Genomic DNA, 19,615 nt, shown 5'->3' with positions numbered 1-19,615 from the left:
TGGTAACCTTAAGTTTGTTTTTTATGTCTGTGAGTCTATTTCTGTTTTGTAAATAAGTTCATTTGTATCATTTTTTTGGATTCCACATATATGTGATATCATATGATAGTTGTCTTTCTCTGACTTACTTCACTTAGTATGATCATCTCTAGGTGAATGGAACTCCATTTTAACCAGGTATTTAGTCAAGTTTTATTCCTCCCTCTGACCAGGAGGTAAGAGTTTGGGAAGGAAGCCAAAATAGTATAGACTAAAGAAAGTTGAATTTTGCAATTCCATCACACGTTCTTTCTTTGGTTTCAAGTAAAAAGACAATCTAAGCACAAAATGTACTTGTTGACTGGTAGGACTTCCAAAGGAATGAATTCTTTGAAAAAAAAACAGGGTTATTCATCCTAAGTGGTCTGGCTTTAGTGGGGAGGATCAAGTGACTGAGAAGGACGGAGGGAGGAAAGGGAATGCGGTCTATGGGTAAAGATTTTGTCTGTTTTTTCTCAGATGTGTTGGCAGTGCCTGGACCATAATAAGTGCTCCATAAACGTGTTAAATGAATGAAGAAATAGACATGAATTGAGTACCTATCTTGTGCCAGACATTGTAAACATGATCTTATTTAATTTTCACAACAGATTTTTAAAGTTGTAATTATCATCATTATTTGATAGATAAAGGGGTTCAGACAGGTTGAATAACTTCTCCAGGGCCACACACCTGAGAAGTGTGTGATGTGGACAGAATTCATGCACAGGCCAAATTGACAACTGTAATTTCTCAATGTATTTCCTCCTGTGGAAGGAAATCTCTTCATATGGAAGAAATTCCAATGATATTTCCACCTTCCATTTTATATCACAAGGAAGATCCTGGTGTTTTCTACCATGACCAGATGCCATGACCCCTGCAAAAATGATCCCTACTGCAAAAATGATCCTTCTGCTACGAAAGTAACACTGATTTTGTGGCAGATACTGTGTCGAAATTAAAATGTTCATAGTTATCTGGATAGAAAGGAAACACAGGAAAGTTGAAAAGGCTGTGTGGGAAACCAAAATGCAATCCTAGAAAAAGAAAAAGAAAGAAAAAAGGGAAATCATAACAGAAGTCAGAACTTTAACTGAAATAAGCATTTTTAAACGTCAAAATAACTCGACCTTTTTGTAATCAAAATAAACAACAAAATAGGCCAAATTGCATAAAATAAGGCCTTTCTTGGGTTTCCAGTGACATTACAAACCACAAAACGCTCCACCATTTTTTAAATTACAGCATGGGGTTTTACCCTCTGGTGGGTTGTTTGGTTGAACACTACCATCTACATTAACATTTGCCACACCCTTCTGCTTTGATCTGAGATTCCCTCTAAATTTAACAGGCATTCACATGCTGCAGAAGCAAAATCATTGTCATTTCAAAGACTTGCACTCCATTTATCCCAGTTATAAAAATTAGCAAGGGTCAATAGCCTAAGGGTCTAAAGAAAACCTGGCTGAATCTAAAAGAAATAAAGCTGGATGCATAAAACTGGAAATACAACCAGCAACAACAATATTTCACTTTCAAACATGGGTCTTGCTAATAAGACTCTGATTTCCAAATAGCAAAAGGAAAAAAGAAATGATCAGGAATCAGGAGCAAGTCACAATGAGACAGTTGGACATGTGACTCTCTAAGGTCCCTTCCAATTCAATGGATCTGTGATTATGAGTCTGGGAAGCCTGAGGAAGTTTTCTTGGCTTCTCTGTGTAATGGAAAAGCATAGCTCAGCTTCTTGGGGGAGGTTGATTAACCTCATTAGCTTAAGATTCTTCATCTTGAGGGAACAGGTAGGGATACACAGTTCATAGGATTGTTGTGTATAGCCAGTGGAAAAATGGGAAAGTCAGACTTGCTCGTACACTTTTTAAAGCTTTTAATTTTTAAAGTAATTTTAGAAAGGAGGGTGACGAAGGGAACTAACATTTAGAAAGTACTGCAGCATCCAATGCGCATGGCTGATGTTCTCATTATGCTACTGCATTATCTGAGTTGGCACATTTTGGAAAGGTTGAGACACTAGTGGTTTGATATCCGTTATCACCACGCAGTGGAAATCCAGGAGCTAGAACATCCCATTCAGATATGTGGAAGCCTCCAATGATCAGACATACCAACCAAGAAGCCTTTCTAACCCTAAGTCCCAGAACCCAATCTAGCCTGTTTCCCAAATCCACCATGGGCTGTCACACCCCAAGCCAATGGAAGGAGACCGCTTCAATGTGGGACTGATTTAACACCAATGCTGGACCTAGATTGAGCAGCTCAGTTATTCCTATTTAAATCAAGTGACAAATAGGAGCCCTGAGGTCACCTGTAGCTACTATCATTTGACATTTGGCCTATAAAAGATTATTCTGAAATTGAATCAGTTACTAGCATTTAAAAATCAGGAGATGACACATCAAAATCCATAGTTCCAGCTTCCCTTGGAACACCTAAAAACACTGGGCTCCCGTTCTCAGCTGGCAACAAAGGACTGGAGGAGGTAAGGACTTCTCCACTGAGATGGACTTTCCTCTCAAGTTCGTCACAATCCTACCTGACTCACTTCACTCCAATAAGTTCTCTGCCTGGTTCCCAGAGGCATTTGAGGGCAACCACTGACTCGAAGATCTAAATAGAATAGGAAACCTTCTGAAGGCCCCTCAACTGCCAGAAGGCAACCACCTCTGGATCTAAGTGGCTACTCTGGCATCTAATCATAAAGCTGATCTAACAAGACCCCTGTGCTAGGGACCCCTGAAAACCAAATGATGGAAGGAGGCTGGCTAGCTCAGAGCTGACAAGCAGGCCTGGAAGTCCTTACAACACTGACAAAGAATGAAGGCCAGGCCAGAAATACTGTTTTAGCATTATTATTGCGTTTCGACCGCTCTGCTCTGCCATGCATGGTATATAAAATGTCATTTTATAAGATATCATGTTAATTAGCCAGCGAATATATGGAGGCATTTCACCATATAAAAGAGTATTTCAGCTTGCTTAAAGAATTCAAACAGGGCTTCACTAAACTAAATGTTTTCTAGATCCTACAATTTTCTTCCATAAAAATAAACCCAGTTCCATGGAAAATACTATAAATCACAGAGATCCTGATCTTAGCAAAGCTTAACAGGCAGATCCTTATTTTCCCCAAAGCCCATACTTGGCTCATTTCAGTGGAATTACTTTTGTTTCTCCGTAGTGCTGTTTCCCCATGTGTGATGGTCGTCGTCAGCCCGAATGCCAGCCCCGCAATCAGGTCTTGCTTGTGGGAAAGGGCTTCGGTGCACTTAGACTTTTATGTTATTACACCCCATTAAAGAGCTTATGCTTTGTTATCCTTTTCTGAACCTTGGCAAGGCCTCTTCACTCTCTTACAAGTTAAGTGAAAGCAGAACTCTGTGCTGGGCTGCTAGTGCTTCCTAGTGAGAGCCATGAGATGTGAATAGTATTCATCGAAGAGATTATTCAAGTAGGCAGCCATCAATCCCAGGGATACCCTGCCGGTTCAAAAATACAGGAAACAAAGTTAAGCCCTCAATTTATACCCCTCCTTAAGTTTACTGAAAAAAGAATTCAGCAAGGGAAACGACGCTGCTATCTTTTATTTGCTTTAGGCAGTGGGTTACAGCCTCTAAAGTAAGAGTTAGTGCTGTGGATTTCCTCTAAATTACAGAATAGTTCATGGAATGACATATAAAGAATGTAGAGAGTTTATAATGCAAAGAAACTATAGTAATCCCTGATGTTTAAGACTTCTTTTGTATGGAATACAAATTGCTCTTTTTCCTTCAGATAGATTTAAATGGAAGTAGGGAGGAAGTTAAAGTGCTTTCAACAAAGAGAAAATGTTCCGATCACTTTGCTCCAAATGGACGTTTCCTGCCAGTTACCAGTGCAGTCTTAATTGATAATGAAATGCAAAGTCTAAAGTAAACTTACTGTGGTAACACAGGCACACAATTTCGTATGAATCAAAATTCTGCAAACCACCTAATAATATCACACGCGGTGCCAGACTCAACCCTGACATGACACAAGGCAGTTTTGGTGGCCTGAAAACTGTCCTCACCAGGGAAGGAATCAACATTCAATCATTTTGTGGTTTTTCAGTGAAACTCATCTCTTCTGTGCTTTTTTTTTTTTTTCCAGTGTTTATTTAATTCCTCCAAATTCTCCATAGGCTTATTCTATCCATTAGGCAAAAATTATGTGTAAATAATTTTCTTTAAGACTCTGATAAAATCATATAGCACTTCCAAAAAGCCACCTTTCTATAAATCAAGAAAATCTATTTTAAAACACAAGGGAAGGGCTTCCCTGGTGGCGCAGTGGTTGAGAATCTGCCTGCCAATGCAGGGGACACGGGTTCGAGCCCTGGTCTGGGAAGATCCCACATGCCGCGGAGCAACTAGGCCCGTGAGCCACAACTACTGAGCCTGCGCATCTGGGGCTTGTGCTCCGCAACAAGGGAGGCCGCGATAGTGAGAGGCCCGCGCACCGCGATGAAGAGTGGCCCCCACTTGCCGCAACTAGAGAAAGCCCTCGCACAGAAACGAAGACCCAACACAGCCATAAATAAAATAAATAAATAAACCCAAAGTTAAAAAAAAAAAAAAAAACACACAAGGGAAAGTAACTGTCCATTCCTTAATTTTAAAGTACTTTAGGTTTCCAACGTTGGAACATTGTGTTGAATTAATACATTCTAAATTTTTACTTTAGGGAGGAATTAGTTAATTCACTCCTTTTTTGAAAAGACAGAAGGTTGAACAAATTATTTTCCCTCTAGTGGAAATCTGATGTGTATTTAGGCATCCAAGATCCCACACTGCTAGCAATTAGCTGCTAGGTGTGTTCAGTATTAACACACACTTCAAATTTGTACTCTAGTGCCTTGATCAGTATTTAGCCTAGAATTTGTGAGAATAACAATGGCCTTTTTACAGATCTCATAGAAAGCCCAGATGAGTAAAGAAAGATACCAAATAAACAATCCCAGAAATCCAAGTCTCCTTATCTTGTAGGCCACATACACTTTAGCACAACCCCTGTTCCTAGAGTACCTCTTTAAGGGAAAGATAGTGTCATCCAGATAGCTCTTTACTTTAACAAGTTCAGTAACTAAACTGCTTGTATTGAATGTTCTAGAAAGTGAGCAGAGGATGGAAATCTATTTGGCACATATCACTTACAGATGTTTAAATTACTTCAACCCATTTCAACTTTTGCTACGTAGGGCCACAATTCAAAAATAACTGATTATGAAAAAAAAAAGCTCTCTATAAGCATAAGTTTTAAAAGAAAAACTAATACAATGAATATATAAAATGAGGTAATGTATATAAAACTGCTTTTCAAACTGTGTTGTTATAGGGGTCATTTTTCCCCTTTAAATTAGGAGGTCCTTGTGGGTATGTCTTCTAAATTCCCTGTAATTTTGCAACTCCTACTATGGTGCTTATGATAGTATAATAATTCAGCTGGGGAAAGTATTGACATAAAATATTTAGATAATTGAGGCAAAGGATTTTATATATTGAATAATGTAGGTAATTCTTTAATACCCTAATTCACTTTGCATGTGTGAATGGGAATATGAAAATCCATGTTTTTCTAAATGCTGCCCTGACCAGCATCTAGACAAGGAAGAGAAACCAAAAACTACTTCTGCAGGTGGCCACTGAAGCTAGCTGAAGCAGAACAGCATGTGAGACCTAACCACTATTTCTGGTGCCGCAAAAATCTGCAGAAGCTTGGTGAGTGAAGAATCTCCAGGCATATGCTAGTTAATGCCTTTCGAGGTGATTTAGCACAAGTCTTCTCTTATTTTAGAACATAACTTTCTGGTGACTTAAATTTGTTTTTCCCTGAAGTGTCTAGATAGGCATAAAAGAAACCCTGAAATTAGAAAGAAGTATGCTTTCCTTTATACCAAAGAATGAAACCACCCAGCCCTCCCACCAGTAGACCTTTGAGGGGTGGATCTGGTCATGGTGAGTGGGCATCTGAGCTATTGGCAGGTTCAGTGCAATTGTTATGTAAGACTACGATGCAGAGTCCTTGGGCTGCTTGGGATCTAGTTCCAACTCCCTGGCATCAGAAGTCACTGAAACATACAACACACAAAAGACCTACCTAGGCTTCTTTCTCTGGTCCTCCAGAGGATTTGTGATTGCTCACCTTTAGATGAGTTTTTTCATGATGTTAATAATGAAGGATGTGTGTCATGTTTCTTCTTGAGTTGCGCATTTTTGTCTCCTTTTTTTTGCATCCAGGTTAAATAAGGACACCGCCTAAGACTTATTCAAATGCAGACTTCATTTGCCCATTTCACCCAAGTGGCTCCACCCAACAGAGTTCACAGCAGTGCTCTAGAGAGAAAAGCACAAAGTGAAATGAGATATAAACTAAAAAGTTGAATGCTTTGATTTCACACGGGGCCTAGGACAACTTGAAAAACCAAATACAAGGGATGTAAGTTACAACATGATAGGTATAATGAACTCTGCTGTATGTTACATATGAAAGTTGTGAAGGGAGTGGGTCCTGAGAGCTCTCATCACAAGGACATTTTTTTTCTGTTTCTTTAATTTTGTATCTATACAAGATGATGGATGGTCACTAAACTTATTGTGGTAATCATTTCATGATGTATGTGAGTCAAATCATTATGTTGTACACCTTAAATTTATACAGTGCCGTATGTCAATTATATCTCAGTAAAACTGGAAGAAAAAAATTGAAAACCAATACTGATATTTACCACAGAGTCCAATACCATAAAGGACTTCATTCCGAATCTAAAAAGTTAATTCACCATTATTTAACTTTAAGTCATTTAGAGATATTGGTTAAATAAAAGCCAAAGATTAAAAGCTGCCAACGTGGATCATATTTATTAAGTGAAATTATTTTACACTGCTTGAGAAGTGAATATATTCCGGGAAGTGTACAACATTGGACAAACTCTTGGAAAGAAGCACTGTTTCTTGCTGTATCAGGCTTCCTGGGCCCCAAACAGAAGGAGCCATTGAAGCACTAGAGCTGGTGGAATGGATCCTATAAGCTCTATGAAGGCAGGGACCTTGTTTATCGTTCGCCTGGTATCCATGGCACACAGCCGAGGGCAAGCATTCTTGTTGAAGGGATGGGTGCATGGGTGGGTGCACCCATTAGGAGGGGTGGGAGCAGGAAGCACGAGCCACATCAGTGCTTCCTCTGGGGTTGTTCTTTTTGCCCTGGTTTCAACAAAGCAGCAGAAAAGTGGAGCAATAATAGGATTAGAGCTCTAGGGAAGTAGGTAAGCAATTATCTACCTTTCCCCATTCCGGTCAACACTGGAAGCGATGTCTCTTCTTTCCGGTTCCCATTCCTCCTTGTATCAAATCAGCCTGTCCCAAGACCACCGCAGCACCTGAAGCACTTCACCTCTGCCCGGCCACTCCTAGAGCTGGCTGAAGGAAGGAATCCTTAAACAGGGCTGAGCACAGGCCAACAAGCTATCTAGCTGCAACAGCTTATAAAGCCCTCAAAAGCATGAGCTTAATGGATAAACAACTAGGTCCTATTGTATAGCACAGGGTACTATATTCAATATCCTGAGATAAACCATAATGGAAAAGAATATTAAAAAAAGAATGTATGAGAGAGAGAGAGAGAGGGACAGAGAGCAAGCATGAGCTTATCATCCATTTCTTTTGTGTCTCTGCCTACTACTTCTAACAATGCAGATCTTACACTGAGACAAGTGTAATTATGTGACTGAATACCTTTTATCTGTTTGGTCAGGTGGTTTGGCACACTCCAGTTTGTGTCACCAATACTAATACGTTTCAGTACCCTTGCCAGTGTGTAAAAGTCCATTCTTCATTAGGTGATTTACAAGGCACCATATACACCTAAGACTGAAATTTGTTAATAAACTTTCATTGTGAGAATTTCAATTATAACCCTAGACTCTTTCAAGACATGGAAATTCTTCAGAGATTACAAATACCAATACCTGGCCAAATTTTCATCCTATAGAAGCAAAGATATATCATCAGGTCACAGTTATTTAGCATTTTAATGTTTTGGTTCTGGGGCTTAGGAGAATAATAAAAGAGCATGTGTCCCTTCTATGGAACACTCTGGGGCTTTTGCCACATTCTACTGAACTCTGAAAACTTGTTCTGTAATTTCACAAAGTCCCATATAGCCCTCATACTCAGAAGTAGAAGTTTACCATATTGAATCTTTTTTTTTTTTTTTTAATTTCACAGGTCTTAAGAATATGGTTGGATAAGTTTAGACAAATGCATACACTGAGTAACAAACACCTTAAAAAATTAAGATAGGGAACATTGTTAACAACCTAGAAAGCTCCTTCATGTTCCTTTTCAGTTTATCCTCCTCCCCCAGGCAACCACTATTCTGATGACTTCTATCTCCATAGATTAGTTTTGTCTATTCTTAAATTTCACATAAATGGAATCATGCAGTATGTTCCCTTTTGTGGCTGGCTTCTTTGGCTCAACGTAATGGTTTTGAGATTTACGCTGATTGTTGCAAGTAACAGTAGCAGTTCCTTTTTAAATTGCTGAATAATATTCCATTCTATGAGCTTACTACAGTGTGTTTATCCATTATTAATTAACACAGAAGCTGGATGGGCACATGCTGGTGCTTCAATAAAACAAATGTAGCAATTCCTGTTCTTTCAAATCTGCAGTTTATACTTGGCTTTTGCTAATGACTATATCCAGATCCAAAGCTGATTTTTAATCCTTCAGTCCTCAAAGAGAGCATGGGAAAAACTTCTTGAGAGTCTGAAGAATCTGAGCAGAAAGCAGGAGTAAGAGATAGGAGGTATTCAGGGAGATATCTTCAACATGAACCAAATTTGCTCTAGGTCCTGGCTCTTGTCAAGGATTGTGAAAAGACTGAATTAAATGCAGGTCTAACCCTAACCCTCTCTCAGTGTTATCTTCCTCTTATCCTTCCTAGCTCTTTTTTTTTTTTTTTTAAAGGATTTTCTTATTTATTTATTTATTTATTTTATTTATTTTTGGCTGTGTTGGGTCTTCGGTTCGTGCGAGGGCTTTCTCCAGTTGCGGCAAGCGGGGGCCACTCTTCATCGCGGTGCGGGGACCGCCCTTCATCGCGGTGCGCGGGCCTTTCTCTATCGCGGCCCCTCCCGTCGCGGGGCACAGGCTCCAGACGCGCAGGCTCAGCAATTGTGGCTCACGGGCCCAGCTGCTCCGTGGCATGTGGGATCTTCCCAGACCAGGGCTCGAACCCGTGTCCCCTGCATTAGCAGGCAGATTCTCAACCACTGCGCCACCAGGGAAGCCCCTTCCTAGCTCTTTTGACCACTGGTTAAAAATTATTTTTCTCTATAGACAATCTAAAGACTTTCACCTATTCAAAAAAGCCTTGCTTGCTTGGGTAGTCTGTAGTTTCAGTTAGGATGGCAGTGAAGGCAATGGTGTATATAGAAATGTATTTTGAGTTCCTTTCCTTGTGACCAAGCACACATCAAAAAAGCAGGAAGGAAAGTTGGAGGAAATTATGCAATTTATTATGATTTCTCATCATCAAGAACTTGTGTCCACGGGGAAAGAATAATAGTCCCTATAAAGGTTTCTTTTGGTTATTTGTGATTCCTCCCTCAAGAACTTTAAAACAAATTTTGAGAAAGCATAGACAAATCTAGGTTGATCTCATTTGTTAGAAAACAAATGAGATCAATCTAATTTGATCTAATTAGTTAGGTGTCCGCAGGAAACATCATTCCAGATGAGAATGGAGCAACCAACATTAAAAAAAAAAAAAAAAAAGAATAACTGAGCATTATACTGAGATTATAGAAACTCATTATTGCAAATACTGTGGATAAATAATGGTTCCTAATTAGAGATTAATTTTAAGCCAGTGGCTATTTACAGAATCAAATCTTTAACAGTTCTGTAGGTAGAATTTTTTTTAATGTGTCACTCAAGTATTATCCCTTCTCAGTTGAAAAAGGGATTTTTAATATTCAGAATTACTTGAAATTCAAGTCCTCACTTTGTAGGATTTCCCCAACATAGTCCATCATCTTTCTGAAGGTGCTATTTCAGAGTAGTAGCTCCCAGAAAGAGTTCATTTGTAGTTGCCTAGAAAACCTGACAGGTGATATATTGATATATTGAATGGAGGCATGAATGGTCAAAATCATGCAAAAACTATAGTCAAGGTTAAAAGTACTATAAAGAGTATTGGACCAGACATATATTTAACATAGCTCATGTCCAGAGGAGAAATTAATCCAATTTGAAAGTAAGAACCATTAAAATCTTTATGTCTTTTTACATTGGGAAAAAATTGAAGATGCCATAAATCACAACTGTAGTGCTGATACTACTGATATTACTAAAATAAAATAAAGTATCTAATTAGCATGAATGCAAAACTCCTATTCCTGTACATTTTTGAATTTATAATATCACTAAATCAACTTTTTTAAAGAATTAATTTTTTCTACTTATTAAGAGACTAAAAAGGAAGAACAAGCGTTGTCTTGTATAAGATTTTTATTTGAATGCTCTGACAATTATAATCACATTTAATGTTGTTGGGAAGAAAGTATTATTTGATGTCATTTTGTAATTTTCCTGAATATTTATAAGCCATAAAGTATTGCTCTGGTTGTCTGTTTTCCTCCTCTTAAAAAAAGCTCTACATCTTTTAAAATTTTTAATTAATTAATTAATTAATTAATTAATTTATGGCTGCATTGGGTCTTCATTGCTGCACGGGGGCTTCTCATTGTGGTGGCTTCTCTTGTTGCAGAGCACAGGCTCTAGGCACGAGGGCTTCAGTAGTTGTGGCCCACGGGCTCAGTAGTTGTGCTTCGTGGGCTCTAGAGTGCAGGCTCAGTAGTTGTGGTGCACAAGTTTAGTTGCTCTGTGGCATTCTACATCTTTTTTAATCAAAACTTTAGGGAGTTTATTTTAGTATAAACACATAGGTACTGAGGGCTTTTTTTTTTTTTTCATCCTCAATTCTCAAAATATACTGAATTAAAACCAGATACTCATGTTGGGATACGGCCAAGGATTCCTTCATCTTAGCCATTGCTCTTGGCCAGATCTAGGGCTCTGACCCGCATCTACCCAGGGAAACCACAGTCCATGACTGTCCAGTTGTCTTGGAATGAAATGTGCTGTCTGGAATTTCCAGGAAGAAAACACATTTAATCATTGGATAATGTGCTCACAGGTAGGCAAGCGAGGCTGTGCTCCCTTATCACTGATGAGCTCCCCAGTCCCCCCCAAGGTCAGCTGTCCCACCTCATTCTTCCCCACATCGTGTGAGTCACTGCTGTGCTTACAAAGATAAGTCCAAGACTACAACCACTTTATCTTCCATAGAAACACAAAATGGACACGCTTTTCCATTATGCTTGATTCTGTAACGAAAGGTCTAGGAAGTGAGTGTAACATGAACTCATTCCTTCCGCCTCAGCAGACAGATGGATAGAGACATTCCAGTTTGTTTCCAGTCTTTTGTCTTCGGAGCATTTTTGGCATTTCCTTCAGGAAACTGGAGGTTGTGACCTAAGGTTTCCTTAGTGAACATGCTTCTGTTTCCCACAGTTAACTTTACCCAGAAATGACATCTACTCTATTAGGTGAGGTTTATCTTCGTGTCCCAACTGTGTCCTGTGCATATTCAATGACACTTGAAAGCACAAATTCTGAAAGTTAACAATAGCACTGAAGAGGCAAACACACCAAAATACTTCGATGTAATCCCCAGTGAAGATGATAATATCAAAACAAGAATTAAAAATTCTGTGAGGCTTGCCATTTTATAGTTGGAGAAATTGACTAGGGATGTTAAAGCTTTCAGATACTATGAATCAAAAATTTTCAGATAAAAGATGTATGCTATTCAGCCAACATTCTACAACTTGTTACTTTGTTGCTAATGTGTAGTTTTATATTGTTCAGCGGGTAGACTGGGAGAAGCCAAAACAATGTCCTGAAAGAATTAAGTAATTTAATATAATCTCCCACAGCCATATCCCCACTTCCCCAGTATGTTGATGGCAAGCCAAGAATGTAAGCTTCTAGAGATGGGTGTGAACTGACCAGTGAGTGTCATAATTTAACTTTGATTTACAACCACATTGTTGTACATTATTTCATTTAAAACTCATGTTTTAAGACAGAATTATTGTACTTAATTTAGTTTGGCTTGAATGTCATTTAAAACTCAAACAATTACATTTACTTGCCAATGTGGTATTTAGAAGCTGGTGGTTTTCATCTCATTCTTTACTACTCTTCAATGTTAACTTATTGAAGTTTCTCTTCCTGAAAAAAAAAGAGTGGTTTCTAAACAAACCACATTCTTTTTTCACACCCTAGTTTATCAGGGTAAAATCCTCTAAAGAATAACAGAAATTTGCCTTTAACTGATTCTAAAGAGGCACATAGTCAAATAGAATGTCTTAATAATTATTTTTTTAAAAATGCTCTTCACAACGGAATCTTTAAAAAAAATCAGTTTATTAATGTTTAAAAGTTGATAAAGCTATGTGCAAAATGATCCACATTGTCAGAAACCTATTAAATACTATTTTTTAAAAAAAAGACATTTCTCAGTTTAATTGCACTGGAAACCACACTAAACAGACACCAATATATTTTTATTCTTTGTGACATTTATACACATCTTCAATTAACTATTTAATGTACTGAAAAACTTCTTATGTTCCCTATCAGTTAAAGTAATGCTTTAAGGGCACAAGAGGATGGTATTTTCTGAAGAAATACACATTCAATGGTGTTAACACAGGTTAGGAAAATCCAATAAAATGTTGAAACAAATACATTCAAAAATTATTAAAAAAGTACTTTTAACACAACAAAATACAGCCATCCTGTTGGTTGAAATGATTCACACAACACTCCGAAAGAAACATCAACAAAAGTGCCAAAGACAGATGCTGTATTTGTTAGACAAATTCATTAAGAAATCTTTCTTGGTTTACAAAGTCACCCTCCAGTCAGTTTTCACCTTGTTTTGCTTGTTTGTTTCTCCTATGACACTAAGGATCCTGGCTGATGTCATTTATATAAATTGGGACTTCCTCATGCAGATTTCAGCCATGATGGATATGATACTGTAATACATTTCATTGCAAAGTTTTTTTTTTTTTTAAAGTGACTGCAACTAAATTCAAAAACACTCATCCAGCTTACGTGGAAACTTTGGCTTCAGCAAGTGAAATTGCTTTACATCTCCAAACCATCTCCACCACAGTCTACCTGCTGGACATAGCCTACCTGCTACACATCATCAAGAAATGGACCGTGCCACACTCTCAACTCTGAATGCCAGGTAGTTAAAATATAAAGTAAAGGAATTCTGAGGAGGGGTGTGAAGGAGAAGGGAGGGTAGGATATGCAGAGCATACCTAGCAAAGCAGAAGTGCACACACTCACTTGGGCTGGAAACTAAAGTGAAAGAAAACATCTCCTCAAAGCTCCCGACAGAGACGCTTTCACACGGGGACATTAGTCTTTGAGGAGGGGCCAGATGAACCCTTCAGGAGCTTGACAATGCTAGACCTTTGGCTCAGTGCAAAATCAAAGCTCCAGCGAGGGGAGGAAATAGATTCCAGGCGAGGACCTGATCTCCACCCTTCCCAGTGCATTGTTCACAGGAACTAAGTCTACCCACCAACACCAGGCACCTCCAGGCTGTTCTTACGCTTCCCCTCCCTCCCTCTGGCTTGCGACAGCTCCTGCCTGGCAGCAGTGGAGGCACAGAGTTTTTTTTTCCAAACAAATACTGGGGTGGTGGGCAACCATGCAAGCTCCCCATGGGTCAGCAGTTTTCACTTTTAGGAAGAAGAGTTGACGTTTCCAGAAGACATAATGGTCTCTGGGTTATCCCCATCATCCTTCTGAGGGTGGGAGGAGTTGTCTGACTTACTGCGGCTGAATTCCATGCCGGCGATGATGGGTCGTGTGAATTTGCCGGCGGAGTCTCCGCTGGGGCACTTGCAGCAGGACATGATCCGGACGAAGGCCCGACGCATCTCCTTGTTGGACAAAGTGTAAATGATGGGGTTGGTGCCAGAGTTGAGCACAGCCAACACCAGGAAGTACTCCGTTCTGAAGAGGATGTCGCAGGTCTTCACCTTGCAGCCCACGTCCAGCAGGAGCAGGATGAAGAGGGGCGCCCAGCAGGCGATGAAGACGCCCAGGACGATAATCACGGTCTTAAGCAGCGCCAGCGACTTCTCAGAGCTGCGGCTGGCCTTCGAAATGTTCTTGCGGAAAGTCAGACGGCGGCTCCGAGTCCTGACCAAGGAGTAGATCCTGCAGTACAGGATGACGATGGAGAGTAGGAGCAGAGTGAAGACCGTGGTGCAGAAGAGGATATAGTGCTTGTGGTAGAGCGGCAGCACTGTGGAGCAGCTGGGCAGCGCGCTGATGCAGTTCCAGCCCATGATGGGCAGGCCCCCCAGGATGAGGGAGATAACCCAGCAGGCACTGATGAGCAGGAAGGAGCGGAACCTGTTGCTCCCATTGTGGAGTTTCATCTTCAGCATGGTGATATAGCGCTCAATGGCGATGGCCAGGAGGCTGAACACGGAGGCAGACAGGGCCACAAACATACTCCCTTCCCGCAGAAACCACTGGGCAGGGGTTAGCTTGTAGGTGGTGGCCCCAGACAGAAGCAGGTTGGCCGTATAGGCCACTCCTGCCAACAGGTCTGAGAGGGCGAGGTTGCCAATAAAATAGTACATGGGTCGGTGGAACTTCTTGGTTTTCCAAATGGTCAGCAAAACAAAGATGTTCTCTAGGATGATAAAGCAGCAGATGAGAATGAACACCACTGAGATCAGTTTAATGCCGTTTTCCTTGTCCGCGCCGATATTCAGCTTTCCCGTGTAGTTATAATGCCGGACGATGATGTCGTAGTTGACATAGTCGGAGACAGAGCTGCGGAGGGCCTTGACCAGCGGGATGTTGGTGGACCCCATGATGCGCACTGTCCCCAGGAGCCCGGGGCGGTACTTCTCCAGATGAACGCTAGAGGGCGAGGCGGAGAGAGCCTTCACTGGCAGCGGGGGTGGTTGAGCGAGAGAGATCCAGGCTTTTTGTGTAGCTTTTCCGTGGCTGGAGAGGGCCTCAGAAACCGCAGCCTTAAACAAATCACAAAGAGGAGAGAGTCAGGGGAAAAACCACAGCACACTGGCGTAATTCATTCTAGCGAAGGTATTGCTCCAGTTTTCTTGGTGCTGATTTGTTTTAAAGAAACTTGGGGAGAGTGCAGGAACAAGGATTAAAAAACAAACAAACAAAAAAATCAAACTCTCATTTCTTGCAAAGAAAAAAAAAAAAAAAAAAAAGGAAGAAGGGGAAGAAAGGGAGAAAAAAACAAAAATGTACCCAAACTCAAAACTCCGACTCGACAAGACGAAAATCGCTCCCTAGGGTTACATCCAGTCAAATGGAAATGGGAAAACTGGAGAAGTGAACCCCATTTATTCCCACTCTTGCCTCCTCAACCCCCCCCCTCACCCCCGCCCAACGCTGCTCCCACCCCACAAGGTTTCCAGCCGCAGCCGAAAGAGTCTCTGAAGCGTTCACCCGCTCAGCGGCGGGCTCACCACCAGCTCCTGGTCGCTCCTTCGAAGAGCCTCAACCGCCAATGTGAGGGCGGAGACGCACACCTCTGCCCTCCACCACCACCCAGCTAAAACCACCTCCTAATTGCCATGCAAGAAATTAGGTTTGCACGAAAACCATTTGACAGCGTAAGTCACTTTTTGGGCTCTATTAATAACTCTCTAGGAGCAGGTGTGCTTGGGGTCCAAAGGCGCAGCATGGTGTGGGCAGCCAAGCCCGCCCTGGCCTTGCGGTAAACAGGAAAGCTTAGCGCCTCCGTGAAGCAACAGCCTTTTCTTTCTTCTTCTTCTTTTTTTTTTTTCTTGCAAGCCAGTGCAAGAAAATATAAAGGTACTCAGTGAAAATCATTCATAAGCTATTGCAATAAATCCCAGAAGTTTCGTACATTCGTTGATTGCAAAAGGAGTATTTTTAGTTACTGTGGATATAGCCAAAACGCGCACACAAAAAGAGACGTTAAACTACAAATTATAAAAATACATGCCACTGCATTCCAAATTCCAAATGCCAAATTACTCTCCAGAAACTCACACAAGCAGAAGTCTGCCGGTGCGTTGCTAAGCTAGCGCGGGCAGTTTTATTCACTGCTCTTCCCCAATACGTTGCCTCCTCTCATAGAACTAGAAAGTGTGGGGGGAATGAAACGTGGCACTGGTGATCAGAAGTCTACCCGAGAGTTGTTTAAATGTTTCAAGGTAACGTAGCAAATGCGATAAAAGTGGAGTCATCGAGGCGACAGCAATTCCAGCAATTCCCAGGACAGCAGAGGCAGCTCGCGCCCAGTAGCTCCGCGTTTCCCTCATCTAATTCCACACCCTGCTCTCTCGCAGTGCAAGTTTAAGCCCTTACCCCACCTCCCCCAGTCTTTGTCTATAGGATTTCCCAGAATAAGCGCCTCTCCTCCGACCCACCACAGCTTCCGCTATCCCCCAGCCCCAGACGGTTCTACAATGGGAACTTAACCCTTTTCCAAACTTTTTAAGTCACAAGTGCGCCAAGAACAATCCGATCCGGTTGGTCTCCTTAGTAGCCCAGAGATGCTTGTTTTCAGCACCCAGAGACAGATGTTTTAAAAGTGTTCGTTTTGCTTCATTCCGGTTTAAAATGTTTGTTTCTGCCTCTGAAGACCTCCCGCCTCGATGCTCCTCCACGCGCACACCCTACCTGGCTCAGGCTGGACGAAGCTGCGTTCGGGGAGCTCCGGGTCTGCACGGCGCGCTCGGCATCTTGCTGCTGCCCCCGACTGAGCGCGCCGCGTTCTCAACTTACTCGAGTCGGGGTCCCCTCCCTCCGCAGCCGCGCACTCCAATGGCCAGCGCGCTCGCCGCGGCCCGGCCGACCGGTCAGCTGAAGTCGCCGAGCGCCCCGCTGAGGCTGAGTGGCTTCTTTAGGAAGAGACAGGGAGGAGTGAGTGCCTCAAACCCCCCACGCCCTCCGCCCGCGGCTGGGGACCTCAGGATCAGTGCTGCTGAGACTCACCGTCCGGGAACGATCTGCGGCAGAAACACACACACAAAAAGAACCCCTCCTTCCCCACAGGCAACCAAAAAAAGGGGAAAAAAAAAAAAAAAAACCCAGAAAAGGGGTGGAGCCTGGTGCCCCCAGGACTCTTAATGTATAAATCTCGGCCCTCGCCCTGCAATCCGCCGCTCCCGGGCGGTGGAGACAGTTCTCCCGCGCCTTAGAAAAGGGGGGGAGGCGAAGAGCTGTTGGAAGCTTTTCTCCAGAAAAGTCTTAAGGGACAGAGGACGGCCTGGCGTCTGTAGTGCATCTCTCTGGTCCCCCAGCCCCGCAGCCCTTGTCGGATTGGAGTCCGGTGATTGTGGCCGGGCTCCGCCCTCCTCTCCGGCCCCGGCCGCGTCTGCGGAGGCAGGGGAAACAGGCGCCGCGACCCCGCGAGTCCCGGCCGCGTTCTGGGGGAGGAGAGGCTGGGAAGGGGCTGCCAGAGGTATGGAGGAGGCGAGCAGCCTGGGAGGGAGAATGGCCCGGGAGGTTCCTCCACTTCTGCCCGCCTCCATCTCTCACCCCCATCCCGCTGCTGCCTCGAAACTTGCGGTCTGAGGGGCAGAAAGTGGCTTTCTCGGGGCGCGCAGTGAAATGGGCCAGCTCCGGGCGAGGTGTTGGGCGGGGGTTCCCCTCACTCAACTGGGCGCAAAATCAGGCCTTGTGCCCTAGATTCTTGCCAGTGGTGAGGTCTTTGAGGAGGTGGGCAGCTGCCGGGGCCCGAGAGACTTAAACAGCTTGGGCAGCTCAGGAATTTCCAAAGGGGAAGAGCTGCCGGCCCGATCAGCCTAGGGCCTGCAGCTGCCCAGCTCGGGGCCAGCGCGCTTCTCTCCCTCTCTACTTGAGAGGTCCCCAAGCCTCAGTGCTCACAACTCGCCCACTCTTTCCTTTCCCTTGGATGCTACTTCAGAACGTGAGACTGTGAGGCGGCCTTGGTCAGCTCCGCCTAAATGATAAAATGAGGGCACTTGTGACGGCCCTCCTGCTGCAAAGTTGGTTTCCACCCAGTTCCTGGTCGCACTGGCTTCCCATCCTGGCAGATGTGAACGCAAAACTTCTCCGTTGTGCAGTTTCAATTAACACAGTACAGACACACCCTGTACCTGAATGACTCAGAAGGAGGCTGAATGAGTAAACAACAGACTCCTGGCTTCTGGGATCTTACGACTTTGCAAAGGAAAAAAATCAAATGACAGTTAATGCACAGTTGCCCGAAAGCTCTCATCAGCAGCCTTGCACCCAGCACACACCCACAAATTTAACAACAGTAAGTGCGAACGACATAGAAACTAAGATAACTGTCCTCTATACTCTAGAATAGACTTTGATTGGGTCTGAGAATGTATTTCACTTAAAAGGGAAGATATGTTGTGTCTACTCAGCACAACAAAATGTGTGGACTTGGCAAACTTCACCTCATCCACTAATTTATGAGTTCTTTAAAGGGAAAGGAATTAAAGTAAATTGCACACCCAGACTATATCAGGCATGTGGTAGATTATCTAATTTAACACTACTACTCTATGAAGCAAACATTGTTGGTCATTTTGTTGATGAAGGAAACGTCAGGCAGTTTAAGCCACTAGATGTCCCAGCTAATGGGTGGTTGAGCTAGGTTCCAAAACTCAAATACTGCAGATGCCACGTCAAATGCCTTCAGTAAACAGTTAAGGTGTTCTGTATGTATACACCGGTTTGACAAATGAAGTCCTTTAAAACCACTTCTATCCTGACTATGCAAGTGTTACACATATTAACACATTTAATCCTTACCATGACCCTGCAGGTTAGGTACTGTTAATATCCTAATTCTACAAACAAGGCAACTGAGTCCCAAACATATTAAGCAACTTGGTTAGCGTGGGCTTTGACCGTAGACAAGCTGCAGATTCTTTTTTTTTTTTTTTTTTAATTTTTTTATTTATTTACTTATTTATGTATGGCTGTGTTGGGTCTTCGTTTCTGTGCGAGGGCTTTCTCTAATTGCGGCAAGTGGGGACCACTCTTCATCGCGGTGCGCGGGCCTCTCATTATCGCGGCCTCTCTTGTTGCGGAGCACAGGCTCCAGACGCGCAGGCTCAGTAGCTGTGGCTCACGGGCCCAGTTGCTACACGGCATGTGGGATCTTCCCAGACCAGGGCTCGAACCTGTGTTCCCTGCATTAGCAGGCAGATTCTCAACCACTGCGCCACCAGGGAAGCCCAAGCTGCAGATTCTTAACTGCTGCTCTAAACCACCGCGATAAACCTCAACGATGTCAAAGAATTGTGTGAGGGAAGTCAGTCCTTTTCTGGTGAATAATGTTGGTGAGGACAACATTCAATATTGATTCAACATTTAGAAGAGCTCAAACACTTTGCAGATGATTACTTAGCAATATTCATCCTTAGTGCACAGCTATGAGATATAAAATATAG

The 19,615-nt window shown here is 42.6% G+C and overlaps 1 protein-coding gene and 1 long non-coding RNA gene across 2 annotated transcripts; both read right to left on the bottom strand.

Annotated features, from left to right (window-relative positions):
• Positions 1-2,998: 2,998 nt before the first annotated feature.
• LOC102999207 (uncharacterized) lies at positions 2,999-7,469 on the bottom strand. Its single transcript, XR_449933.2, has 3 exons — positions 7,338-7,469; positions 6,202-6,392; positions 2,999-3,518 (listed from the first exon to the last, which is right to left on the bottom strand). It is a non-coding gene; the product is annotated as an uncharacterized LOC102999207 (long non-coding RNA).
• A 5,069-nt stretch (positions 7,470-12,538) lies between these two features.
• S1PR1 (sphingosine-1-phosphate receptor 1) lies at positions 12,539-18,105 on the bottom strand. Its single transcript, XM_007169512.2, has 3 exons — positions 17,175-18,105; positions 16,860-17,080; positions 12,539-15,208 (listed from the first exon to the last, which is right to left on the bottom strand). Exon 3 carries the CDS (start codon positions 15,044-15,046, stop codon positions 13,898-13,900), a length of 1,149 nt encoding a protein of 382 aa, XP_007169574.1. The 5' UTR covers positions 15,047-15,208; positions 16,860-17,080; positions 17,175-18,105; the 3' UTR covers positions 12,539-13,897.
• Positions 18,106-19,615: the final 1,510 nt, after the last annotated feature.

The sequence above is a fragment of the Balaenoptera acutorostrata genome, chromosome 1 (assembly GCF_949987535.1).
Source record: "Balaenoptera acutorostrata chromosome 1, mBalAcu1.1, whole genome shotgun sequence".
In the NCBI taxonomy this organism is placed as follows: Eukaryota; Metazoa; Chordata; class Mammalia; order Artiodactyla; family Balaenopteridae; genus Balaenoptera; species Balaenoptera acutorostrata.
Note: the sequence above shows the minus strand (reverse complement) of the source record. Positions and strands in the feature narration are given on the sequence as shown.